A 27,773-nucleotide genomic window follows, 5' to 3' on the forward strand; every position below is an offset into this window, starting at 1 on the left:
TGGGATGGGGCGTGGCAAGGGCGGACTACCGCGCCCGCCGCCCCCGGGCAGGAAAGGGCAGGTCTGCACCGCTGCCCACGCTCGCTCCCGCGGCGACTCGTGGTCGGGGCCGCGCGGGAGCGACATGCCTGCGCGCCCGGGCCTGTGACCCGCTCGGGGATGGACAGCGGCTCCGTGGCGGGCGAGCGGCCGAAGCGCACGCCGGGCCGTCAGCGGCTCCTGCCCTTCGGCTGCGGGGTCCAGGCGCGCCCCGGCGTCTCCCCGCTGCCCGGCGGACGACGCTGGCTGAGGCTCCGCGGACGGGCCGCCCGCGCGTCCCCGCTGCTGCTCGTCCTGCTCGTGCCCTCCCCGCGCCTGGCCGCCACCGCCCCGCGTAGGACGCTGGCTGAGCGCACGCGCCCGGGCCACGCCGTCCCCGCGGTTGCGCTCGGCGCCGGCAGGAACGCGCAGGGCCGTCTGCCGCTGGGCGTCGGGCGTGTGGCCGCCCTGGCCAGCAGCCGGAGAGGTGAGGCGGGCGGGAGACGGGTCACCCAGGTTGCCCGCATGGGAGGGCACCCGCTGACAGCATGCTCGGGTCTGCCCCGGCGCACCTGTTGGAGCCAGGGAGAAGTGGGGAAAGTTCTGGAAGCGGATGCCCAGGCGTGCAGGTCCGAGGGGAGCAGATCCGGGAATGAAGGGATGGTATTGCGCTTTGATTTGATTCCAAACTGTATTGATTCATTCTTGGCCCTCTGGCATCCATTCTGTGCCTGGCACTTCACTAGCTGTTTGGGGTAATTAGTTCAACAAAATCTTTTTTTTTTTTTTCCTGAAGCTTACTTACGCAAGATATGCAGCATGTATGTGCATATGTACTTATCCATATTAACTTTATTAATATGACATACTTTGGAGAAAAAGAGAGGCAGTATGCATAGGAGATGACGAGGACCTCCATTTGTGCGTTGAATTGGGTGACTGTAGTCTGATGCATTGATGTGTCATTTAAGTACTTGAAGGAGGGGAGGGACATCACTGAACTGAGTAAGATTTTGAAAGTAAACTAGCTGGAATTTGCTCGCAGTAAATAGCAGATAAAATCTTATCGTGTCGGCTAATCAGAAAACGTGGCATAATTACACCTTGGATAACCTGTTTCTGTCCATTAGTAGCCATCCGCACCCAGCCGTATTTTTCAATGAGTATTGCCTGCATCTAAAATTTAAGAATACCTGTGGCTAGGGGAGAAACTGATAAATAGTTCTGAAAGATGAAGGATGCTTTACACGCAGATAGGTGTTGGAGCCCACAGAGGTTTCCTAGTGAGAGCTGAGCTTGCTTTACCAGCAGGGCTGTATAAAAGGATGATTGGACCATGGGCCTGGGTACCAGGTGTTTGGAAGGGTCTACACTTGGTTGTAGCTAGCAAGAGGGAGGTCTTTTGCCTGCCCCTTGGCATTGTTATAAAAAGCCTTTTGAATAAAGTTCTGGGCCAGTGCATAAGGATCCAGGCCCTCCTGAGGCTATCCCGTGTTTCTGTCTGTCTCCTCTCCCCTCTATATTTCTAAATCTCTTATCCCTCACTCTTCAAGAGTACCTTGGGGAAAAAGGTGGGGATGGGTCTCGCAGGGCTAGGGAAATGAGCAGTGAGCTTTATATCAGTCTTGTAGGAACTAGGAGTTGGAGGTGGGTCTGGCCTTTCTATGTACTGTTTTGATTTGTTTTGTTTTGAGACAGGGTCAGAACTATGTAGTCTGGGCTGGCCTCAACTTTACTGCAGTCTCCTGCACCTCCCAAGTGCTGGGGTTAAAGGCTAGGCTACCACACCCTGCTTTCTGTACTTTTGACAAAGTGTTGCCTTCCAATCTGTTTGCTTCACAAAATTTACTATTTTGGAGCAAAGGAAGGGGTTCTTTCTTGTTGCATTAGCAAGATGGTGCCATTTTAGTGGCATTCGTCAGTCAGACATGAGGATAGATGGATTTTTAAAAGGGAAACAGCAGAGACAGTAGGAAGCTTTCATGCCCATTTTTGTTCCTTTATTCTCAGCCCAGGGTTGGTGGTTTGGTTTTGTGCCTCAGGTCCTCAATAGATAGATCCACTTCAAGATGTTGTGCCTTGAAAATTTGCAGTTGGTTTCTCCTCTCTTCAAGGTTAACTTTGGACTTCTTTTGTAATTATGGGTTTAACATCCTTTTGCTCTGATGAAGGTTTCCAGAAAGGAGAATTATGTGTTACATTCTAATGCACCTCAAGTTACTGGCTTCCTACTGTGAGTCCTAGGAATTCAGAACTGCTATGTCCACACTGTTGTCCTTTGACAGAGAATGAGGTGGCATTCCCTTCCCTCAGCAGGAGTGGAATGCCAACTGAGAAGTGGCCAGCCCTTTTCCCTACTTTTTAGAAGATAGCTTTCTTGAAATAAGCTTGCTATTTCTGGTTCCAGTTGTTTTGGGAAAAAGAAAAAAAAAACATAAGTGTACAAATCACTGCTAGCTCTTGGTAGCAGTGGTGGTGTGTGGGTCTGGGGACTTATCTCGGTGGATAAAATACTGAAGCAGGAGGACCAGACAGAGTTCAGATCCCCAGAACATAAATACTGGGCTTGCATAGTGATCTGCCTGTTGTTTGTTTGTTTGTTTGTTTGTTTACTCTTTTGGACTTTTGGAGGGGGCCTGCCACTCAGCTCCCAAATAAATCAAGCACAGAGGCTTATTCTTAATTATAAATGCCCAGCCTTAGCTTGGCTTGTTTTTAGCCAGCTTTTCTTAAATTATCCCGTCTACCTTTTGCCTCTGGGCCTTTTCCTTTTCTTTCTTCTGTATATCTGACTTTTACTCTTACTCTGTGGCTGGTTGTGTGGCTGGCCCCTTCTTTTCTCACTCCTTGATCTCTCTTGCTCTTTCTTCTCCTCCCAGATTTCTTCTATTTATTCTCTCTGCCTGCCAGCCCTATCTATCCTTTCTCCTGCCTTGCTACTGGCTGTTCAGCTCTTTATTAGACCATCGGGTGTTTTAGACAGGCACAGTAATACAGCTTCACAGAGTTAAACAAATGTTCCACAGCATAAACAAATGTAATACACCTTTTTTTTTCTTTTTGGCTTTTCAAGACACGGTTTCTCTGTGTAGCTTTGGAGCCTGTCCTGGAACTCACTTTGTAGACCAGGCTGGCCTTGAACTCACAGAGATTCGCATTGCAGAACTCTGCCTCCTTAGTGCTGGAATTAAAGGCATGCACCACCACCACCTGGCTAACACATCTTAAAATAATATTCCACAGTATTTCCCCCTTTTTGTCTAAATAAAAACGAAAGGTTTTAATATTAACATAGTAAAACTACATAAAACAAAAGCAATTATCAAGTAAGAATTACATTTACAATATTCTGTACATTTATAGTTCAGAGAAAATAATGCATTATCTATCCTTAGTCCAAAGTTTTACACCTAACTTTCTATCATAACTAAGGAAAACTGCAACTATAACTATCTAGTCTTCAACTCCATCAAAGACCCAGAAGGATGTAATACTATCTAACAATAGAGACATTTGGCTGCCTGGACAGTCACCCAAAGTTCCTCTGCAATGTTGGGGCATCCATCTTCAACCTACAGGTCCAGAATATCTGGCAAACTTTTCAATGAAGCAGGAAATTTGAAGGACTGTCCTGCCTTGTATTGACAAAGTTTGTCAGTCACTTTCCTCTGTGTCCTGCAGAACATCTGGCAGACTCTTCTGTGAAGCAGGAATTTTGAAGGACTGTCCTGCCTTGTTTGGGCCAAGTTCAACAGTCATTTTCCTGTAGGTCCTGCATGTCCAGTCTGTACAGCACATTGTCAGCAGTCAAAGGAAAGAGCAGTTTCTTTGCCCAGTGGCTAACCTTGCCACAATGAAAGCAAACTCCATAAGAAGTTTCTTCAATGCCCATCATCTTCTCTGAAGTACATTATGCTGCCAGGAGCAGATGTGTCTCATTGTCATGAAACACCTTAAGTTAATGAAACATTTTAAATGCCATATTCTATAGGTTTTTGAAGTGTTTGAAAACCATTTATCTATCTAAAATATATCTCTATATGATCTAGAAAACATGCCTAACATATCTACAAATTTGATTGTTATAGATGACTAACTACTAACCTATGTTTCTTGATTATCCTAAGTTGTTTATAATAATAGCTTTCAAAAACTAGAACTTTACCTTATATTTTAAACGAACTGCATAGGTACAATACCTTAAACAAAGGTAGAAACATATATACAGTGTATTGTAACAAAAATTACCTTAAATTTGTATCAATATACAAATCCTTTAAACAAGAGTAGAAACATATTTACAGTGTTATAACAAAATTACCTTAAATTTGTATCAATATACAAATGTCCCTACAAATACAAAAGATTTGAATTTATAGTTGTTCTTCAGTTTATAGTAGATTCAGTAATCTACACTACTATTTAAAGTAGATTCAATAATATACCCTTTTATCTTATCACTCCTATATTCCTCCTCCTTTTTTTTGAAATAGATCCTGAATGTAATCTCATTTGTATAGTTTCCTCCCTTGCCAATACCAGTAACAATTAACAAACAACCCCTATAAAGGATGACAAACATCCATAACCCACCGAATGACCAAATACCGTTCTACCCACCTCTTGGGAATATGGGTGTCACGTTCTCCAAACCACTTCCTGCTGTCTGTAGACAAAGTATCTTTAGGGTCCTTGAGAAAATTTGAGATAATGGCCAAGTCCTGGGAAAACCAGCTATAACCTTTGTGGATAGATATCACCTGTCAAGTTTCAGGAGGTCTCCCTTGATCAAACCTGATCCATATTAGTTCTGAAGGAATCCACAACCTTTTGTCTCCTGTGGGAACAAAACTTGAAAGCATTTTTTATTTCCATTTGACAAATGTATTTTTTTACTTCTTTTTTAAGGTTAAGGCATTCCTAAAGTATCTAGGTTGGTTCAGTTAGCAGTCCAGTCCATAACCCCATGTCCCTCAACAGCTGTTGTCTGCTTGTCAACATTCAGAACATTCAAAGTCAACACAATAACATACAGGATCCAGACTCTCTGTGCATTTCTCATCTTTATGTGGCTTATTCTTTTTTTATTATTTTACTTCTCTCTTTAAAGGCCTTATTTTTAAACTATTTATTTCTTTCTATGACTGTCCATACCCTTTTTCTTTCTTTCTTAAGCCTACACACATTGTAAAACACATTGGAAACTGTTTAGAGGTTTTTCTTTCTGGACTTCTTTTACTGTGTATCTTTTAGCCTTTTTTGACTATACCAGCAAACTTTAGACTACTAAACTACACCTAGATCCTCTAAATCCATGTGGCTCTCTTGGCTGGCTCTGCTCACTTCTAGGTTTGTGACAGCCAAGCCTAAAGCTTTCAGCCCTGTCCGAGTTTGTGACTGAGAACTGGATTAAACCTTCCTAGCTGTAGGAAGCTGGTACCTGTGCAGTCACAAGTATATTTGACTTATCTTGCCATTTATATTTAGTGCTGCTGGCTGAACAGCAGCGCCTCTTAAAGGGGTCATGTCTCCTCTCTCTCGGTCCCCCCCCCCCCCGAGCTTTCATATGCCCTTCATGGAAATTTGGGCCCACATTGGTACACTAAAACATCTGCCTGTCATTCCAGCACTCAGAAGGTGCAGTCGGGGTCAATCTCTAGCTATATCCCCAAGTTCTGGGTTCAATTGAGACACCCTGCCTGGCTGAATAAGGTAGAGATTAATCAAGAAAGATGCCAAATATCAACCTCAGGCTTCTACAGGCAGACACACATAAGTTGCATATGCACCTGAACACACGTGTTCACACATGTGAACTAACTACTATGTGGGTGCTAGGAATTGAACTGGGTCCTCTGAAAGAGTAGCCAGTGCCCTTAATTGCTCAACCTTCTCTCTAGACCCTGTTGTGATTGTTTTGTTCTGCTGTGTAGCTGTGGTAGAGTGAGGCTGCTGTTGATGTAAGTCACAAGAGTTGCCTTCGCATTAGACTCAAGAAACTGGGGACTAGAACCACCCTGTCATACACTCTAGACTCGTGTTTTCAAGCACCTCAGTCCATGGCATGGTCCAGCAGAGGACTCAGATGAGGGAGGTGGCCTAGGAGTGTAGCCTGAAGGTTTCTCTTGTCCTACCCAGCCCTGTGGTCCCATGTTTCTCTGGTCCTACCCGATCCAAGGTTCCGCAGCCGCTTATAAAATAATTACTCAGAGGATTATATTAATTACCAATTGCATGGCCTATGGCAGGCTTCTTGCTAGCTGGCTCTTATATCTTAAATTAACCCATTTCTATTAATCTGTGTTTTGCCATGTGTTCCGTGGCTTTACCAGTCTGCTGGCATGTTGTACCTTTGTCAGCAGCTAGCCTCTCTCTCGACTCCGCCTTTCTCCTTCCTGTCTCTCTCAGATTTTCCACCTGCCTCTAATCTGCCTTGCCATAGGCCAAAGTAGCTTATTTAGTAACCAATGGGAACAACGTATATTCACAACATACAGATAGGCATCCCCCAGCATAGGAGGACCCTTGGAGGAACACTTTCATTCATTCAAAACTGGTTTTTGAGCTAGCTCTGCTTTATGATGGACAGATCTTTTTGCCGGGGGGGGGGGGGGGGGGGGGCCTCAATATAGCCCAAGCTGGCCTCAAACTCCCAATGTAGCCAGGGATGACCTTGAACTCCTGAATCTCCTGCCTCTTCCTGAATGCTAGGATTTCAGATGTTGTAGAGACCCACAGAGGTTTCCTAGTGAGAACTTACTCAGGGTCTGAGAATCTGAGCTTGCTTTACACAGCAGGGCTGCATAAGGGGATGACTTGACCATGGGCATGGTTACCATGGTTTAGAAGGGTCTACACTTGGCTGTGCAGTGTGCATTGATCCAGCAAGGGGAAGGTCTTTTGCGCCGTCCCGCCCCCCCCCCCCCCCCACCGCCCCCGGCATTGTTATAAAAAGCCCTTTTGAAGAGGCAGAAGGGACCATTGGGATTTGATCCAGGTCCTACTGGAGCTATCCTGTGTTCCTGTCTTTCTCCTCTCTGCTATCTTTCTACCTAAAAGTTTCTTAACCCCCTCTCCTCCTCATAGGAACCCTTTAAAAGTTAAGAGCTGGTTTCCCACAAGGCATGCGCCACCACACTTGGTTTTATATGGTGTCGAGCATTGAATCCAGGGCCTCAAATGTACTGGGCAAGCACTCTACTGACTAAACCTCATCTCCAACCCTAGACATTCTTGTCCTGAACTAGAGATGAATGGTGATGGAAAAGGCCCAGGGTGATGTGAATTCACTCACATGAATAGGCAGACTAGCTAGTGTCATAGTCTAGATCCTAGACATTGTTTTATAGGTTAATTACAACGTCTGAAATTATTCCTGGCTCTCCGTACAGAAGGCCCTCTGATGGATGCTAAAAATGAAAACAGTGAATCTGGCTGCTTCTGGACCATGTGGACTACTGGATGATGCAGATGTGGAAATACAGTGATAAGTGCTGTAGCAAGGCTTCCTGTGCCTGCTTGAGAACACAGAAAGGAGTGATAACGGCTGTTCTTTACCTGTGTGGAGGAAATAGACAAAGTTTATGCCAAAAATATGACAGCTGGGAAAGGAAGCACCCTCGTTAAAGCAATAAGGGCCCATTTTTACCATCAGAGGCACAGGTCCCTGCATTTTATATTTTGTTGGGCAGCAGACATTGCAGATACAATTATTGGATCTGTTGTTCTTAGCCTGATCTCACCATGAGCACAGCTACTTCTTCCCCCAAGTGGCCAGTAGTTCAGGATGACTGCTGAAGGCCACAGAGAAACATCAGATCTGTGGGGTCTCGCCCACGCTACCTTGAAGGTTCCAGAATGGTGGTTGATCAACTTAAGTGTTTTTCTGGTCATGAGGGAGGCCTGCTGAAGAAACTCTTTTATCCCTGAGTTAGTAAAGGATTCCTCTCTCCTATTCACCACAATAGCTGAGGGAAGTTAGAAGAGTAAAGATAAGTATGTAGCAAGATTTTTGTGTTCCTAAAGCTTGAACAAAGTCTTTATTTTAACTTGCCCTGTTTTTGTGTCAAAATGCCTCTTTTAATAAGAAACTATTAGGTTTAAACACCCTTTTCTTGACAAAATTAGATGGCTCAGCCATAACAGCACCTGTTGAATAAGCGGAAGGACCTGGGTTCAAATCCCAACATCTGTGTAAGATGCCAGGCAAGGCTGCCTGCATCTGAACCTTGTTGGGAGGGGAAACCAAGAAGATCTCTGTGGCTTGTTCACTGCCTATCCAGCTCCAGGTTCACTGAGAGACCTTGTCTCAGGGAGTAAGACAGAGAATGCTAACAGGACACCAGAGAGCCTCATCTGGCCTCCAGGCGCCTGATAGGGACACAGTCCTGTACACACATGCGCGCGCGCACGCGCGCACACACACATATAAAATAGCAAGAATTGGTGGTACCAGGTGGCAGAGGCAGGAGGATCTCTGTGAGTTCAAGACCAGCCTGGTCCACATAGAGAGTTCCAGAAGAACCAGATCTACATAGACCCTGTTGTGACCACTTCGACCAGCAAGGAAGACACAACACCAAGGTCTTCTTTCTGCCGTTTATTCAGGAACCTTGAACAATCTTCTGACCCCGGGAAAAGCCAGCCCACGCCCTTTATAGCCACTGGGCAACCAACCCCGTAGTGCCACGTGGACAATGCCGATAGGGTCAGACATACGCAAGCAAGCCAGATTCCACGCCCAAGCCAAATAAGGAGTTGTTTATCCCAGAGAACACCCGCCATCGGGAAGGCGGAAGCCGGACGCCGGCGCCATCTTTGAGGCGCGGCCGTGCACGGCTCTCTACAAGACCCTGTCTGTTTTTCCCCCTCAATGTTATTCTAATTTAAAAACAAAACAAAACATTTACTCGTTGGTGAAGCACAAAAAGCCAGGAGGAGTGTACCTTGCTTTCTGCATCCGATGAAGACCTTGAAATAAGTTTACAGGATGGGTTGGATCTGTGATCTCAGAACTTGGAAGGCAGGAGCAGGGGGATCTTGAGTTCAGAGCCAACCTGGACTACATAGTAAGACCAAAAAAGGCGAAGACGGGTGTGTGTGTGTGTGTGTGTGTGTGTGTGTGTGTGTGTGTGTGTGTGTGTGTGTGTATGAGAAACTGTCTGTAAAGTGGGAACTTAAGTGATAAAGAAGATCTTCAAAACCAGTGTAGATACGATGAAGAAAGACTGAATTTTCCTTCCCAGATCAGAGTCTAGCCTTGCACTTCAGGAAGTTCTAGCCGGGGCAGTTAGTTAGATAAGAAAATGAAACAACAGGCATCCAGACTGGAAAGCAGAAGTAAAGCTCTCCTTCTCTCCCAGATGGCATGACCTTGTTTGTAGAAATGCTAGGGATGCCCCTGAACTACTAGGAAAAGTCCAGAGTCCAGCAAGGCACCTGTGAATGCAGTCAGGTGTATGTTTACGCATCCGCAGTACACACTCTAAAGTGAAAGTGAAACAATTTGATTCCAGTGACAGCTTGAAAGACCTTAATTAACCCTTAGGGATAAGTCTGTGAAAGATCACCAAGCACTCAGAAAACGACAGAACAGGATTGGAGCAATCAAAGACCTAAATCAGTGGAAAGATGGCTTGTGTTTATTGATCTGAATGCTCTATTACTAAGATGACAGTCCCCTCTAATTGATTCATAGAATGCAGTCCTCAAAAATCTCAGAACCTCTTCTTTGAAAAAAAATGGCATACTTATCCTAAAATTCACATATAATAGCCCAACAATGAGAATAAAAACCAAATCTATTTCCTGATGAGGACAGATGTTCTGGAGGGATTGAATACATGGAAAGTCTGGAGGTGAACCTTCCCACACAGTCAGCTGACTTTCAACCAGGATGACAGACCAGTGTCCTAGAGAAAACAGTGCTGGCACAGCTAGATGTCTTCATACAGAACAATGAGGCCACCTCATGCCATACATAACTCCCCCTGGATCACAGTGTTAGCTCAGTGTAAGAGCTAACGCTGGAAACCTCTTAGAAGAACACATGGTGTCAGTCTTCATACACCTGGATCAGCAATAGTCACATGACATCAAAAGTAGAATAAGCACAAGGGGGAATAGGTTATTTGGGCATCATCAAAATTGAACTTTTCAAAAGTTCAAAATATATGAAAAACAAATATGAAAATATAAAAATAAAAAATATTAACTGATAATAGGAGAAAGTATTTGTAAATAGTTTGGTAAGGAACTTGTGGTTAGAATATATGAAGAACTCTTCAGTTCAACAATGGAAAAATAAAAGCCCAATTGAAATAGACAAACAGGCTGGAGAGATGGCTCAGTAGTTAGGAGCAAGCTAGGCATGGTAGCTCACACCTCTAATCCCAGCACTTGGAAGGCAGAGGCAGGTGGATTTCTGTAAATTCGAGGCCAGCCTGGTCCACAGAGTGAGTTCCAGGACAGTCAGGGCTGTACAAAGAAACTTTTTTTTTTTTTTTTTTTAAAAAGGAGCATTTGCTGCTCTTCCAGAGAATGTGAGTTTAGTTCCCAGCACCCACATGGGGTGGCTTACAACTGCGTTGTGTGTGTGTTTGTGACAAGGTCTCTATGTAGCTCTGGCTGTCATAGAACTCTCTATATACCAGGCTCTCAACCTACAGAAATCCTCCTGCTTCAGCCTCCCGAGTGCTGGGAGTAAAGGTGTGTGCCACCACACCTGTATAAATATCTTTTTAAGTAGACAAAGGTCTTGGATAGACATTTCTTCAAAGATTCTCAGATTTCCAGTAAGCATATGCAAAGAAGACCAACATTGTTAGATATCAGAGGACTGCAGGTGAAGCCAATGATACTGGTTGTACCCATAGGGTGCTTATAATATAAAACAAACATCCTAAGTATTAGTGAGGATGTGGAGAAATTGGGAGCCTCTTTGGCTGTAGGTAAACAAGAAAATTGGTGATGCCACTTTGGAAAAAATCTGGCAATTCCTTAAACGGTTTCCATATGACCCTGCAGCTCTGCTCGAGGGACATTCTCAAGAGAACTGAAGCAGTGGCCACAGGATCATTCCTGAGAGCCATGAAGTGTAAACAGTATACATCGTTCAGTGTGGGATAGCTGTGCAGTGCGATACTATTCATGAGAGCCAGGAACTGTAAACAGCACACATCCTTCAGTGTGGGATAGCTGTGCAGTGGAATACTATTCATGAGAGCCAGGAGGTATAAACAGCATACAATGTGGGATAGTTGTGCAATGGAATACTATTCAGTGATGCAGAAATAAAGTGCTGGCACGTTCTGCAGCATGGATGACCATTGACCATAATGCCAAGACCCCGTTGTATGATTCCATGCCCCTGAAGTCTACAGAGTGGGCAGACAGTAGGGCAGAATAGATTTCTGGGTGTCTAAGGCAGCGATGGAGATGGGGGAGAGGGTTGAGTGTGGTGGCTCAAGCCTGCAATCCCAGGACATGGGAGACTGATGAGGCAGTGGTATCACTGTGAGTTTGAGGCCAGTTTGGGCCAGGTAGTTTGTTCTAGGTCAGTCTGGACTGCAGAGTGAGACCCTGTTTGAGATAGTAGGGACAAGACAAGATGGTACTGGTTGAAGGGTCCAGTTTCTGACCAGGATGGAGAAAGTTGACTGCGGGGATGAGTGCCTACTCTTAAATATACAAGAAACAACTGAATTTTATGCATGAAACAGGTTACATCATATGTGTGCATTCTGGCCCTGTACAAAAGAGACAGGTTTCTGAGGTATTGAAACTTGTTTCTTGCTGACTGATCTCGGCTTCCTTTCTCTTCCCCTGTAGAGCTAAGCCTGTCTGCTGGGTGCCGGCAGCTAGAGCACAGGAAGGGGAATTTGCCCTCGTCTGTGAGTCGGAAGCTCTACTTTGACACCCACGCTCTGGTGTGCTTACTTGAAGCAAATGGTAAGCCCTGCAGGCGTCGACTGCGCCTGCGCCCTGGATCAGTGCAGCTGACGGGGACTTCTCCTCGTGTGTGCTTCCTTTCCTTTCCAGTATTTCTCTTTCGACTTTTCAGCCTTCAGGAAACTTTTGGTTGGTGTTCTCATTTGCTTTCTGTTGCTGTGGTAAGCGCTGTTGCCAAAAGCAGGTTAGAGGAGGAAAGGGTTTATTTGGCTTACATATTACAGTCCATCATTGAGGATAGGAAGTATGACAGGAACTGAACTTGAGACCTGGAGGAAGGCTGCTTACTGACCTACTCCGCTGCCTGGCTCAGCATGCTTTCTTCAGTAGCCCAGGCCCGCTTGTCCAGGGATGGCACTGCCCACGGTGGGCTTGGCCCTCCAGATAAATTAGCAATGAAAAAAGATCCCCCACAGACATGCCCATGGGTCATGAAGGCAGTTCTTCAGTGAAGCTTGCTTCCTCTTCCCAGGTGTGTGGAATTGGCAGCTGGAGCTGACTGTGACAGATACTTAGCCTCTTTTTAAGTTCACTTTTTTTTTTTTTGGCTTGAGGACTTTTTTGAGAAAGACACTTATACATCTCAGGCTGGCTTCAGACTTACTGTATAGCTGAAGGCGACCTTGAACTTCTGATCCTCCGGGCTCTCCTTGGGATTACAGACATGTACCACATACAGAGTTTATGCAGGGCTAGGGAATGGAGCATAGTGCCGGCTGGGTAAGCACCCTGTGAGTTGAACTGCTCCCTCAACCCTGCTAAGGGTTAAGCATTTTTTTTTTTGCTTTATCAACACAATGGAGACTTTTCTTAACAGTTTTTCTCTATTGAAAAGACTACATTTTTGCTTATTTAGGATTTATTGGCGTTTTTTGTTTTGTATTTTGGGTGTCTTTTGGTTTTGTTTTATTTTGGTTTTTTATGTATATTTATTGTGGTTGGGGAGGTCAGCTGACAGCTTGTAGGAGTTGGTTCTTCTTCCACTGCCTGGGTTCTGGGGATAGAATTCATGTCAACAGTCTTGACACTAAGCACCTTTAAGCTCTGAGCCATCTCTTCTGCCCTGTTTGGGATTGTGGTTTGGCTTTTTATATTTGTTTGTTTTCTTTTCTTTTTTAATTTTTAAGATTTTATTTATCTCTCTCTATATCTATCTATCTATCTATCTATTTATTTTACGTATGTAGGGAAGGTGCCTTCAGAAGCCAGAAAGGGGTGGCAGATCCCCTGGAACTGGAGTTACAGATAGTTGTAAGCTGGCCGAAAAGGGTGTTCGGTACCAAACTCAGATCCTCCAGAAGAGCAGCAAGTTCTCTTAACCACTGACAAAAACTAGCCAGTACAGGAACTGACTTCAGATCCCAGCACCCACGTAAACAGCCAGGCATAATGACATGCCTGTAATCCCAGCACCGGGAGAGGGGAGACAGAGTGATCCACAGAGCTTGCTGGCCAGCCCATGTATCTGAGTCAGCCAGCTCCAGGTCCAGTGAGAGACCCTACCGCTAAATAAATAAAACAAACAAGCAAATAAATAAAAAAATGGGGAATGATTGAGGAAGACCCTCAACTATCACCCCCTGATCCCACATACACACACACTCTCACACATAGACCAGAAAGGTTGCCCTGACACAAATGCTGTTCACTGAAAGTACACTTGGAACACAGGATATCATCTTATAATTAATATTCAGAGAAATATGCTGACTACAGTTCTCCATATATGGCACATACATCCTCAAAACCAGGTTTTGAATTAACATAGAATATGCCTTTGAAATCAACATGTCTGTGTTTCCTTCACTGAGTATATTTACCCAGTTATACACATTTGTGTTGGGTGAGCACAGCAGCCCCTGGTGGGCCGGCAGACACCCTGGTTGCTGGGTAGCTGTGGAAGCCCTGTCTCCTCAGCTTCTGTGGGCCTGCCCATCTGTGCCACAGACAAAAAGAATCCCAAAGTTCCTTTCCTCTTGGGTGTTAAATGCAATAATGTATACAATGGGTTTGGAAAAATGGTCAAACACTGTGTAATAGTTTGTTCAGCTTTTCTCATCAAATGAAACAGCAGGCCTTTTCCACCAAATGTCTTCCAGCCTAGAATTTAAGAGAAAAGAGGAGATGAGAAGGAGGACATATAAAATTGTCTTGATAAGCAGAAATGTTCTACTTTTCTTGGTTTGGAACCTGAGGACGACGATAGGGATTGCTGATGATCCCAGCCGCTGAAACACATTCAGGTGTCTCCTTCTGGTCAGAGTGGCAGACATGTCAGAGCCTGTAGGTCTGTCTCACTCTCCCACTACGCCATTCTTTCCCCTTTCTTCAGAATTCCGGCCTGCACAGAAACGTGTGTGCTTCCTACGTGTGTGTCTTGGTTTTTTTCTTCTGAGTCCGGTTGTTTCTGTGTGCTGTCTAGGGTTCACCACTCAACAAGCAGAAATCATTGTGTCTGCATTGGTCAAGAACACAGAGACCAACATGGACATCGTCTACAGTGATATGGTCACCAAGGTGCAGCAGGTAAGGTGGGCAGGGTGGATTGGCACATTGGAAATCTGAAAGTAGGATATTACGTGTGATAAATACTCAAGCAGCCTTTTGGATGATGTTCTATTGAAAAGTGTATGGTAATTTTGACCATAGTTCAGAGGCAAAAATCATAACAAAAGTACTTCATCAAAGCTAGTTAGTTAGGTATTATGGGCTTGGGCTCATTGTGTCAGCATGGACTGTTCCAGGCAAGCGCATGTTAACGACTGGAGATGTGGCCGGCACTGTAGGTGACAGCGTAGCATTCCGGTCTCCCTCCCACTAAGCTGTGACTCACCTGCTTTTGCTGCGGATTAGTGCCCTTCTCCTCACTTTCTCACTTTGGAGCAGAGGGGCCCTTACCAGTCCTCTCTTTACCCCACTGTTCCAGTTTCTTTTTAGCCGTCTTAGCAGGCAGAGGTGAGAAGAAGTGGGTTGGGGGGGCCAGACGAGAGTCCGTGTTTTGTTTCTCTCTTTTTCTAGGAAATCACTCTTCAGCAAATAATGTCTCAGATTGCTAACGTGAAAAAAGATATGGTCATCTTGGAGAAGAGTGAGTTTTCAGCCCTCAGAGCAGAAAATGAGGTAAAACTGTGTAGCTACTCTAACATTCTCTGTGAAGACACTGAACTACACTCACCTAGAAGGGCACAAGAAAATAACTCACAGTGATCTGTCCAGGGTTTGCACTACTCAGCACATCAAGATGATTCCCAGCCCTGGAAAAACTGCCCAGGCTCCTTCCAGTCCCTCCTCTCGAGAGGAAAACAACCCTGGCTGATTAATCTTCCACTGATTTTGCCCATTCTAGATTTCTGTTTAATGGATGCATACGGTATGCCTTGCAATAACAGAATCTTTTGTTTTCACTCTCTATGGTGTTATATTAATATGTACATCATCCTAGTGTGGTGGATATTAGGTTTTTTATTTTCCCCAGTCTAGAGGGTTAGGAATAAATAGTTCTACAAAATACTCCTTTCCTATCAAATATAAATAGATGAATAAATAAATATTATTTCCTTTTAAGTTTATGTTTATGGGTGTTTTCCCTGCATGTGTATCTGTGTGTCACTTGGATGCATTGCCCTACTTCTGCACAGGCTAGAAGTAGGTGTCAGACCATCTGGAATTGGAGTTACAGATGGTTGTAAGCTGCTGTGTGGGTGCTAGGAACCAGACCGCCATGGCTCCTCTATAAGAACAGCCAGTGCTCTTAACCACTGAGCCATCTCTCCAGCCCCAGGTTGTTTGTTTTTTTTTTATTGCATCTGAGTCCAGTGCATGTGTGTGCATGTGCACTCATGAGTTCTGCACCATGCCTGTGGAGGTCAGAGGGTGACCTTGTGGGGCTGGCTCTCCCCTTCCACCTTCGCATGGGATTTGGGGATGGAATTCAGGCTGCCAGGCGTGCAGGACAAGTGCCCACTGAGCCCCCCCAGCCTACTTCCTGTCTGTCTGGAGTGTGGGGTGGCGGGTGGCTGTGGGAAGTGCTTCTTTGCAGCCTGCGTTCATCCTCAGTCCTGTTGAAGTCCTGGAAGGAGATCTTTTGTTGCCTGCTGAGCTCGAGGTTGTCTTTGAACTCAGCTTGTAGAGGGCAGAATTGGTTGAAAGAAAAAGCCAAGGAGGAATTAAAAGGAAAATGGGGTCCGTGAGGACAGAGGTGTGCCATGGCTGTTCCTCACCTGATGTGACCCACAAGGGGGTGAGGATACTTTCCCAGGTGCACAGGATGTATTATAGGATGACTATAAATGGGGCGTTGGTTTGTTTAGTTGGTTGGGGCTTTGGTTTTTTGAGACAAAGTCTTATTATGTAGCCCAGGCTAGTGATTTACTCGGATATATAGCCTAGGCTGGCCTCAAATTCATTGCACAGTCCTCCTGCCTCAGTGTCCCCAGTACTGAGATTGGAGGCTGCACCACCACACCCAGCCTAGGTAGTTCTGTGTTCTGAGTATAGTCACATGTGCTTAAATATGTTCGTGGTGATGTTTGTTTTGTGTTTTCCTCTGTCACACGTCCTTGACTTTTTTCTCTTTACTGTGTTTTTAGAAAATAAAACTTGAACTACACCAGTTAAAACAGCAAGTGATGGTAAGCTCTCTTTCCTGTCCTCAGGCGTGTATGTAATCACATACATTTACTAATAGATAAAATGTCACAAATACATCGTATGTGCTGGAGAACTCAATTCTGTGAATTTGTGCAATATATTTCAAAGCATACATCAGGTGATGTATCAGTTACCCTTGTCTATGGCCACATTCATTAAAGAAATTGTATTGTAGGAGGGTACGTTTTTCTTTCTTGAGAAAGGGTCTCAGTGTGTAACTCCAGCTCTCCATCTTCCTCTGTGTCTCCTGAGTGCTGGGGTTGCTCGCCTCTGCCACCACTCCTGGCTAAGTCATGGTAAATCAAAACTGCTCTAAAGAGACCCTTCTAGCAGAGGGTGGCTTTATAGGATTCCATGTGGGTTTAGATGGTTGCTCGCCCAGCAACTGGTCACTTTGTAAAGTAGGAAAGAACAGTGGCATTAGAAAGATTTTGGTGAGTCTTAGTGAGACAGCTTTTTATAAGTAGAGTTGAGTATTTGTCCTTTGGTCCATCTTTGCTTCTCAAATGGTCTAAAGAATTTTATTCACAGATTCCATGAGGGAGGTCATAAGGAGAGTCTTGAGGTTAAAACAGCTGAGCCCTGGCAGGCTGATGTTCAGCTCAGATGGGATTATCTGTGCAGATAACTGGGAGGGCCAGACACAGAGCTGATTTAAGAGATGGTTGCTCCTGAGTCCCTGTCTCCGAGGCCTCTGGCATGTCCCTCCTGGGCTGGCTCCCTTGGGATAGACAGCAGGCAGTCCCCAGTTTAAGCCCTCAGGAGGTTCAGATTTCTTACACTGACCTTTTCATTCTTTTTGTCCTCTGCCCTCTGCCCAGGATGAAGTGAACAAAGTCCGGACAGATACCAAATTAAACTTCAATCTAGAAAAGAGCAGAGTGAAAGAATTGGTATGTTCCTTTATTCAAAGTCAATTATTAATTTCTTCTTAGAGTGGAATGCTTGTTGAAGTCTTAATCTTATGTACAAGGCACAAATATCATTAGACACTTGTCCATTTATCAGAGTTCACAACTTTATTTTAAATCTTAATTACATTTTAGGTCAGACTTAAATTTGGTTCAAAAGTATCCTTTAAATTAAAAAGTTGTTCAAGTTGAATTTGAATATTTTATTTCAAATGTAGTAGATTATATGTTATATAGATGTTAGTAAGAAAATTAAACTCAATCTTAATCTATTTAATACTGGTTTAATCCCAAAAAAATTAAACACAATCTTAATCTATTTAATACTGGTTTAATCCCCACAGTTCCTAACTTTTCAAAAGCTCCTGATTTTCTGACATAGGTTATATTGTTATTATGTTAAATTCTACATAGAAATTTAGCAAAGTGTATTTCTGTATTGTGTTTTAAATACCATGAGTAGTTGTGTGTGTCAATGGATGTATGTTGGGTTGCTCTAGTGGGTTTTTATTTTTTATATTCTTAGCATTTCTGAGACTCACTAGTGTGATACCACTGAGCCATAGTACCCCCATCCCATGTTCCTCCTGGGCTACAATACCCCCCCATGTGCTGTTAACTTTTTAACCTGTCTAAATTCTCTCATCTTCTTGCTCAGACTCTCCTTTATCTTGAGAAACATAATAAGGTAAATTTCTTACTTGTGGCATAAGAAAACTACGGCACGTGGAAGAGCATTTTCACACTTAGTGTGAACAGAATCCCATGCAGACAAGTCTACACAGCCCTTCGTGTTCTTACACTTTTCAGTTTGTCTTCAGTCAGAATGTGTCCCCATGATGAATGAAGCTAACCTTGGAACTCAGACAAGTGCATAATTATATCTGGAGCTGCTTTTGGATTTCAATGGTTACATTGAGCTTTGTTATGCAAAATAATTGCTGGGTCCATCGCCTGCCTGTCTTTAAAGTCTTAGGAAACTTTTCAGTCACAAAGATCCAGTCTCCAGCATATGGAAGCCTTCTGTGAGCTACTTGACAGCTAGGTTTTGCTGCAATTCACTTGGTTTAGGAAGATAATAGTGTGCTTATGCATCACCAAGCTGAAAAGACATATATCTTAGAGATTGGGAGCTGCAGGGTGTGAATATAGATGAAAACCTGTGAATGTATAGGATTTGCTGAATGAGGAAGTCAGCAAATGAGGGGTTTGACTTTCTTCTTGATATTAATTTCAAATTTAAATTAGGGCTGAGGTTGTAACTCACTTGCCGAGCACTTACTTAGCATGTATGAAGCCCTGAGTTTGATAACCCAACACAGTCAACACAAATTAGCTGTGGTGATATTTACAGCCAGTTTCCATAGCAGTATAGAATACTGATGTCCTGGAGTTCCAGGAGATAGGGCCAGAGAAGTGTCATTTTAATAATCGTGACAGTGTCAAGATATAGGCCTTTCTTTCCCTGTGGATTTGTTAATGCTGTGAGCTTAAAGGTGTACAGACTATCCAGCTCCACTCTGCCCTCTGGTGGTGATATGATGAATGGCATGAATCTGAAACCCTCCTAGCTTATGTAACAGGGTCCTGAGTCACCAGGCTGGTCCTTAGTATAGGATTCCGGAGTTTGGGGCGCATTTTTACTTCTGACCACTGCGTTACTACATTCTATTGCTTCGGTAGTTTGAAGAGAATATTTTATAGTTAGAAATTTTTCTAGGTACTTTAAGACATTACCATTTTTCCTGTTGACAATGTTGTCTTTAAAATGTTCATTTAAACTACATTTAAATTTAAATTCCCACTTGCTCAACTAAATGCTAATGCTTGTTATTATGGAAACGTGTCTGATTTTTATTTGATTGTCAGTGGAACTATACTAAGTCTTTCTACTACCATTGATGGCTAAAGGCCTTCAGAAACACTAGGCTGCGGTTTCCCACGGCTGGATTCTTTTGGTCACTGTTGTTAAGACAGTTTGTGATGCTTTGCTGATTTCTTGCATTTATGTTATGCTTTATAACAACGGTATATCTTGTTACAGAATCATTTCTTGAACTAGTTTTTCCTAATGTGTTGTTCCCGTCATTCCTCTGTCAGTAATGCTTGCAGTTATGGGAGCATTGTTCCTAAATTAAACTGGTGCCCCTCCCCTTTATTAATCCTCCAAACCTCAAAAGCATTTGATCAGCACCCATCCAAGTGGGACCCAAGATAAGCTGTTCCAGCAGTGCGCAGGACCGAGTGATATCATAGCCAAGAGATAAAACGAGAAACAGCCAAGAGAAGTGAAAAGGGACCACACATCCACAGTGTCTTGGTTCCCTTTCCATTGCCGTGACAAACACTGGGACCAAAAGCAACTTGGGGAAGAAAGGGTTTATTTCAGCTTACAGCATGTAATCCATCATCCAGGCAAGTCAGGGCAGAGACCCGGAGGCCATGGAGGAGTGCTACTTCCTGGCTTGTTCAGCCTGCTTAGAGTTCCCCGAGCACCAGCCTAGTCAGCTGGGCCCTCCCACATCAAATAGAGAAAATGCCCCAAGGTCAGTCTGGTGGGCTATTTTCTCAACTGGGGTTTTGTCTTCCCAAATGACTCTAGCTTGTTTCAAGTTGACATCAAAAGCAGCCAGCACAACCAGTGGGTATAAAGAAGAAGGCTCAACTGCAAAGCAGGAGCTGCGGGCCGCAGTGATGCAGGGTGACGTCTCCTGCTAGATGCTCAGGGAAGCAGTGAGCATGGAAGGTTGATGGCCGCAGACAGACAGTGCCTGGACTCTAACCGTGTTGCGTGTTTGTTTCAGTATTCACTGAATGAGAAGAAGATGCTGCAGCTGAGGACAGAAATGGTGTCCCTGGTAAGGACTGAGGCCGGCCTCACTGTCGTCCTGCTCCTCTTTGCCTCTCCCCACGCATGGCTTTGCCGTTAACCATCGTCTGACGTGTTATAATAGGAGGATGTGCACATTTAGTGTGGGGTTCTTTTTCATTGTGGTAAAATGTATGTAAGAGTTATCACTGTAACGATTGTATGTGTATAATTCAATGGCATGTATTGAAGATTTGCTTTAATTGTGTGTGTGTGTGTGTGTGTGTGTGTGTGTGGTCTATGGTATCTGGTTATGGGTACGTGCATGTAAGTGCAAGAGCCTGTAGAAGCCAGAAGAGGTCATTAGATCCCTGGAGCTGGAGTTACAGGAAGTTGTAAGCTGTCCAACATGGGTGCTGGGAACCAAACTCCAGTCCTTTGGAAGAACAGCACGTGCTCTTAACTACTGAGCCATTTCTCCATCCCCAATGTCATTTATTCTGCAAAACTGAAACTGTTTTTTTCTTGGGGGCAGGGTGCACAACTGTGTGTGCACTGCTAGGGGTCAGAGGTCAATATCAAGTGTCTGCCTGCATAGCTGTCCCTCTTCTGTTTCGAGACGAGGTCTCTCTCTGAAGCTGGAGCTCAGCGACTGACTAGGCTGGCCGGCCAGTGAGCCCCGGGATCCACCTGTCCACTTCTCGGCCCTGGAATGACAAGCACACACCTCCACACCTGAGCTGTCTTTCTGGCCCCCAAACTGTGTCTCTTAAACCCTAGTTCTCTACCCCTCCTCCTAGCAGCAGCAACCACCTCTCTGCTCTCTGTGTGTCTGCTCTTGTAGACACCCTTGTATAAGTGGAGTCTGGGCATATCTGTCTTCCCACGGCTGACCGGCTCCAGTGAGTGGAGTGCCATGGTCTGCCCGTGTTGCTGCCCACAGCAGGCTCCCTTTTTAAGACAGAGCCGTTCCGTTATTGCTACATCTCATCTGTTCATCTGTTGATGCACACTCGGGTTCCTCCTGTCACCTGGCTGCTGTGTAAAATGTGACAAGCATGGATGTACAGACAGGATTTAGATTTTTCTGCTCTGGGTTCTTTGGGGTAGATACCCAGAAGTTGAATACCGCAGGACTTTTAGACTTCACAAAACAAAATCATGTTTATGAATGTTAAGTCTCAGTGATTGACAAATAATATGAACATTTAAATCTCAGTGACTGACAAGTGACAAAATATAAGACACTACTTATATTCTTAATTTAAGGCATGAATTAATTTCTCTGTGTGTGTGTGTTTCTGTATATATTGCATACATACATAGCTTAGCGGTAGTGGCCTGAGTGTAGCTTATAGGCTAAGGAGACATCCATATTGTGTTGCCTGGGACCTGTGCTACAGGACCTTCCATGGGATACAAGGGTCTTTCTCTAGAATGGCTTCATTTCCTTATTATTTACCTGCATTGGTGTTGGTCAGAAACTGCTTGACAGGCAGAGGAGCTCTGTGAGTTTGAGACCAGCCTGGTCTATAGGGGAATTCCAAAACCCTGTCTTGGAAAACCAAAAATGGAAGGAAGGAAGGAAGGAAGGAAGGAAGGAAGGAAGGAAGGAAGGAAAGGAAGGGAAGGAAGGGAAGGAAGGAAGGGAGGGAGGAAGGAAGGAAGGAAGGAAGGAAACTTCTTATCCTTAGATTTTCAGTAGAATATTCTCAGTGTTTTTATGCATTAGTTTGACAGCCAGAGTCATTGCCCACTGAGGGTTAAATGTGTAGTCTGGAGTTGTCTTATGTTTGGAGAAGGACATAAATCAACCCCTGGTAGCTGAGCTTTGTGTTAATAAAACCCTTGATGTTAGACCTGTGAGAGAAGACGGCCTGAAAAGATGTGGCTAGAAATAGTATTGAGTCAGCATTGTTGCTGTCAGATCTAAGGCCATGTTCGTCTCTCAGCAGAACTTTTGTGTCCACTGTCCCCTGCAGGGGCCAGACAGGGACTAGACATCACTCCATCGAGAGCAGGCTGGTCTCATAATGCCACAGCATGTAAAGCAGTCTGGTTTCAAAAACTGCCATATAGATGATTGTCTTTGACTTTCTCAATAGCTCTTCTGGAGGCAAGACCAATGGTAGGTTGTTGGTTTGTTCTCTTCCTAATTCCTTTTTCCAAACAGAATGAAACTGAGACAGGAGACATGAAAGGCCCTGTACAGTGCATTGTGGCCTGAGGATAGCAGAGCCAAGACTAACCCCAGCTCCACTTCTCCATCCAGGACTGCACCATGCTGAAAATGAGCTCTGTGTCAGATCAACAGGGAACAGAATGGCACCCACAGACTCTAACGTTCTCAACCTCTTTGCTTTCAAAGCACGCCCAGCAAGACAGAGCCCTGACCCAGACAGACAGGAAGATAGAAACCGAGGTGGCTGGCCTCAAGACTCTGCTGGAGGCACACAAGCTTGACACGATCAAATACTTAGCAGGTGAGATGCTTCACACCCAAGCATTTCAAATGGCTGAAAAGAATGTCTTCCGCGTCATAGAACAGTCAGGGGCAGTAGCACATGCCATTGGCCGACGCGGCTGTCTCTGCTGCTTTAACATCTTTTTGTTGCAGCACATCCTGCGGTTTCCAATAGATGGAGTACCTCCTTTAAAGTGCATTTTCTTCCTTAGGAATAAAGATACCTCTGTACTTTATAATTGATGAGACCTTAGATTTGATAGGATGCTATCCTTTCCCTATGGTTTAGGGATTTCAGTGAACTTCAGTACAGGGAATTGCTTATAAATAGAATGGAAGGCCTTTGATTGTGACCGTCTTACTTCATTGGTGACACTTTGAAGGGAGTACCCATGTGTGCACCCGAAGAGGCCAGAGGATGACATGGCTTCCCTACTTTGTCACTCTGTACCTTGTTCTCTCTCTGAAGCTGGAGCTACGCTGGCAGCCTGCACTCCCGTATCTCCCCTCCCACCCCCACCCCCACCCCCACCCAGAGCTGGGGTTATTGGTATGCACGCTTTTTATGTGGATTCTAGAGACTCAGACTCAGGTTGCACTCACTGAGCCATCTCTCCAGCCACAGGACAGTCTTGTAAAGGAGTGATTTTTGCTTTTGTAATTCTTAAGCCAAAGAAGGAATATTTTGGCATCAAAAAAAAAAAAAAAAAAATCACTAGGGGGCTGAAGAGATGGCTCAGTGCTTAACATCACTGTTTGCTCATGCAAAGGACCTGGGTTCAATTCCTAGCACCCAACTGCCTATAACTTCAGCGAGTTATAGCTCACAACTGCCTATAACTTCAGTTGCAGGGGATCTGATGCCTTCTTCTGGACTCCATGGGCACCAGGCATGTACATGTTGCACATACATACATGCAGGCAAAACACTCATTCTCATACAATAAAAAAATAAATATTTTTTAAAAATCACTATTTCAAGTCAGTTTCGATAATTTAGATTAATCAAGTATTTTGAAGTTATAGCAGCATTTAGTAGTGAAATTTTGCTCCTTATATGGCAGTGCTTAACACACACATGCACTTTGATCCTATAGTTGCTGTGATTCTGACTTGCATTGGAAGGGTTTCCTGACTCTGGACACGTTTGTACAGGGAAGATGCTGGCTGCCGGGTGGAGATTTGTTCTTTAACAAGCAGTGTTTCATGGATTGCAAGCCTTTGGTACACTGTTTCCAGGTCTTGACTGGCACAAGAAGAGTGAAGAAGTGCCAGTAGCCAGCCGCCAGCCGTCCCTCCTCACTCAGCCCTCTAAGTGACTTCTCACACCTGGTACAGTACAAAAGAAAATCCCTGAGAGTGACAAGGGGGCTAACGGTACTCTTGGTTCTTTTCTTGCAGGGTCTGTGTTTACGTGCTTAACAGTAGCTCTGGGATTCTATCGCCTGTGGATATAGTAAAGTGTCTCTTTAAAGAAATTTCCATGATTTTGCCTTAAGAGTACCAGGTTGTTATCTCACCTACCCCACCCCACCCTTTTTTCTTGTTTCAAGTTCTAATCCTAATTTGACTTCATGCATATTATTTATTTCTGTGCAAACTGTGGATCCATAACCAAGGTGAAGAAGTCGGAATTTCTGTAATTATTCTTCGGAGCTCCTCTCTTTAGTTGGCTTTTTGACTGAGCAGTGTGGACCACGCTTTCAAGACTCCATTCAGCCAAACCAGTGGACTTGGTCTAACCTGCAGTATATGAGAAAAATAAATACTAGTGTCATCCTCTACAGCTTGAAATAGTCTGTAATGTGGAGAACTGGGGAACTCATTTACATCGGAAGAATCATTGGAATTCAATCCAGAACACCAGCTCTTCCCAGCCTCATCACCAGGCGCTCCTGCGCAGCCTCGCTCTGATGCAGCAGCTGCAGCATTAACGATGCTGGTGCACCTTCCGGGCCTTTGTCTTTGGTTTCCATTGTCTACATAACATCGCCCATCGCCGCGGTGGTTGTTAATGTGCCTTGCAACTGGAAGTCTCGGAACCTAATGGAGCTTTGTAATTCTAACACAAGTTCTTTTACTGCTGCCACTCATGTGTTTTTGGTGAGACAAGGTCTTGCTATTCAGCCCAGGCTAGCCTTGAACTCACAGTCCCGAGTCAAGACACCATGCCCAGCCTCTTAACCATCCAGAATGCTAACTTTCCTCCCTCTCCATCCTCTTACTTTCCCTCATGATGTGCGAGTTTAACACCATACTCGTGGCATTACCTACCTAGAAAACTTAGAATTCTTGGAATGAAACCCTGCTTCAGTCTGTGGTTTAGAGTGAACTTCCTTCTGGTTGTCCACCGGTTTTTTTATAAAATGACACACTGCACTTTCTTCCTGTGGGCTATCTAGATAGTGTACACAGTTTTTAGAATGAGTACGCCTGCGCCTAGGAGCAGCGCAGGTTGTCACTTGCCCAGTGAGAGAGCCGCCATGCTCGGCATTGGCCTCATGCGCATTGATTTCTTTGTGGCTGAAGACACCCTCACATTCGCCTTCCCTCTGTATTTAGAACGAGCAGCAAGGTTATTCTGGAGACGCACATTCTCCTCCTAGTTAAGTTGTTGGCGGATGGATGAGAGGGAGCATTTGGCAAGCAGTGACACTGAGGAACCCTTCCTGGCTTTCCCCACACAGGCACAAATGCCCAAGCTGGTGCACGGTGCAGAAACCCCAAGAGACTGCACCATAAGATTGGTGGAATAAATCACCCCTTGTCACTGTTCCAACCACAGTGCTAAAAATAAAAACTACCTTTTGTTCCTTGGATGTAATTTCCAAGTTTTAGAAATCATTAAGTCCTTGCCTCTTTAGAAAACATTTGTGTAAAAAGATTCCGAGCCCCACAGAATATGGAAATCAAGTGCTTTTGTACTAGAACAGTATCGAGGTGAAATACAAGTTCATCCTTTTCAAGTAGAAAACAAAAAAAAAGTCTCAACTACTTAATAAAATACTTGGTTGATGTATTCTCTCCCTGTTTCAGAAAAGAGTCCCCAAAGCCTGCCCATCCCACAGTCCCCTTACACATGGCAGGCCTCCATGAATGCCGTCCCAGTTAGACCAGTTAACTGCTTCATGGTAGCACAGCTTCGGAGCAAGGGCTCCAAGCCCAGATGCTCTTATCTCTCCCAGAGGAAAAAGCCCAGTATGCAGTTATATTTCACAGAGGGTACGTTTCCTCGTGTCCTGATCAAGTATTCCTTAAGGAACACATCCGTGTGTCTGCTTAAAGTATTCCACAGCACTCCTGGGCTCAGCAGGCTGTGTTATCTTTAATTTTGCTCTAGATTTTGTTTCTTTATGGCACATGACAGTCTTATTTGGCCTTAGAAACTGTGCTATCATTGAGAGTGTGGGTGCCATGCATATCTGAAGGTTAGGAGAGTTCAGGACTGTGTTCCCCTATTTCCTAATAAAGTTGAAAAGCATTGAGCTATAAATAAGCATGTCCTGTCGTCGCTGCCTTGGACATACGTAAGTGTGTGGGTGCTGTGACCAGACACTAACTGAACTTTCCTCACTGAGGCTTCAGAGCCCTTAGGAAATGTCTGGCAGGTTTCCAGGTAGCAACCATGGGTCAGGCCTGTGGGGACATTTAACAGTAGCTACATGGGGTAAAAGAGTCCAGATCTTAAAGTGTTCCTCTGCCTTCTTGCTGGGTACTGTGTTTTCTGTCCCCTCTATTTTTCCTGTGGTACTTGCTAGGGACCAAACCACAGGCCTTGAATGTGCTATCATCCTGCCTCAGCCTCAGCTGAGATTAGAAGCTTTAGTCAGTATGTCTGGCTCCCTCTGGCTTTTTTTTTTTTTTTTTAAGAGCCTCAAGTCCAGTTTCACTCCTTTCCTGCATTCATATGCAAAACCCCTTTGGGGCTCTTTACTGAAGACATTTGCTTTGATTTCTGTACTGCTTTTCTTGCTTAACATCTGGTGACATGATTTTTCCTTCACGTATGCCCAGCACCTTGGGTAGAAAGTCACATTCAAGAAGAAAGACCTGACTCAAAGCAGAAAAGTCTTGCTGGGGTCTCTCGGAATGCTTTAAGCACTGGGAGCCTGAGCCGCAGCAAGCCTGTGCTTGGGCTGGCCTGTCTAATGTCTTGGCATCTTCTTCCCTTGATTGTCCTTGCCCCCCTCCTCCCCAAGCTGGTCTGCCTGCCTGCTAATTAACCCTGTCACTACTTCGAGCATTTCCCTTCCCCAACCCTTGTATGCCATGTGCCAGAACTGGCAGAGCCAACCCTAGAAAACTTGGGACTTTAAGGTAATCAAATTGTTACAGCTTTTATGACCCTATTGCAAAAATGTGTTAACCAGAAATAATTTATTCTTTATGTATGTAAGATACTTGGAAATGTTCAGCCTTATTGGAACTGTATTCAGAAAATATCTTTTTACAGATTTGTACTTACATTCCTCCAATGACAACCCAGATCATGTAACCCTTTTATTACTTCAGCAAATATTCTATTATATTTTATTATTGTATGGAGTGAATATATTTTATTATCTAAGATAAAAGATTTATGCTTGTATGGCTAATAGAACTTTCTGGTTCCGATTGAATGTATGAAAACAGAATATACCTTCTATCTGAAACAACTGCATCTAAACTAATAATCCCACCTATTGTAAAATGATACCACTTAATTGTCTCTAGTGAATTACAAGTAAATATAATACCTAAAAAATTGGATTTACAGAGAAGCTATATTTGAAAGTGAATGTCTGATTTGCAAAATAAATTATTTGAAAGAATTTTTAGCATCTTTGTGTAACGTGTTTTGACTTCCTGTGTGAGGGGAAATGGTGCAGTTACTACGTGGGGTTAAGTGATCACCAGAACCGTGGGAAGCAGTAGTGCAGTCATTGGGGTTTGCTCCTCTGTGCCTCACCTTGTCCCCGCGGACAGAGAGTCT

At 44.4% G+C, this 27,773-nt stretch overlaps 1 protein-coding gene and 1 long non-coding RNA gene across 6 annotated transcripts in view; one reads left to right on the top strand and one right to left on the bottom strand.

The window, feature by feature from the left end:
* Window positions 1-27,618, top strand: Mcur1 (mitochondrial calcium uniporter regulator 1). 4 transcript variants are annotated; one of them, XM_052728460.1, is made up of 9 exons: window positions 1-505; window positions 11,848-11,967; window positions 14,390-14,493; window positions 14,986-15,087; window positions 16,557-16,598; window positions 17,439-17,510; window positions 20,333-20,386; window positions 22,706-22,820; window positions 23,899-27,618. In XM_052728460.1, exons 1-9 carry the CDS (start codon window positions 160-162, stop codon window positions 23,934-23,936), a joined length of 993 nt encoding a protein of 330 aa, XP_052584420.1. In that variant the 5' UTR covers window positions 1-159; the 3' UTR covers window positions 23,937-27,618. The 4 variants fall into 4 exon arrangements, with proteins under 4 accessions (XP_052584420.1, XP_052584421.1, XP_052584418.1 ...); XM_052728458.1 differs by having other exon boundaries at window positions 2-505; window positions 24,203-27,618; XM_052728459.1 differs by having other exon boundaries at window positions 2-505; window positions 24,421-27,618.
* Window positions 13,634-27,773, bottom strand: part of LOC128103818 (uncharacterized) — a 71,979-nt gene continuing 57,839 nt past the window's right edge. The window contains exons 3-4 of one of the 2 annotated variants that reach the window (XR_008215780.1): window positions 17,404-17,483; window positions 13,634-14,067 (exon numbers count right to left, since the gene is read on the bottom strand). This is a non-coding gene — a long non-coding RNA (uncharacterized LOC128103818). Of the gene's footprint in view, window positions 14,068-16,604; window positions 17,484-27,773 lie in introns of those variants that run through there. The other variant, XR_008215779.1, reaches the window with a different exon arrangement.

This window comes from Peromyscus californicus, unplaced genomic scaffold, assembly GCF_007827085.1.
Source record: "Peromyscus californicus insignis strain IS unplaced genomic scaffold, ASM782708v3 Scaffold_8__1_contigs__length_139910024, whole genome shotgun sequence".
NCBI lineage: Eukaryota > Metazoa > Chordata > Mammalia > Rodentia > Cricetidae > Peromyscus > Peromyscus californicus.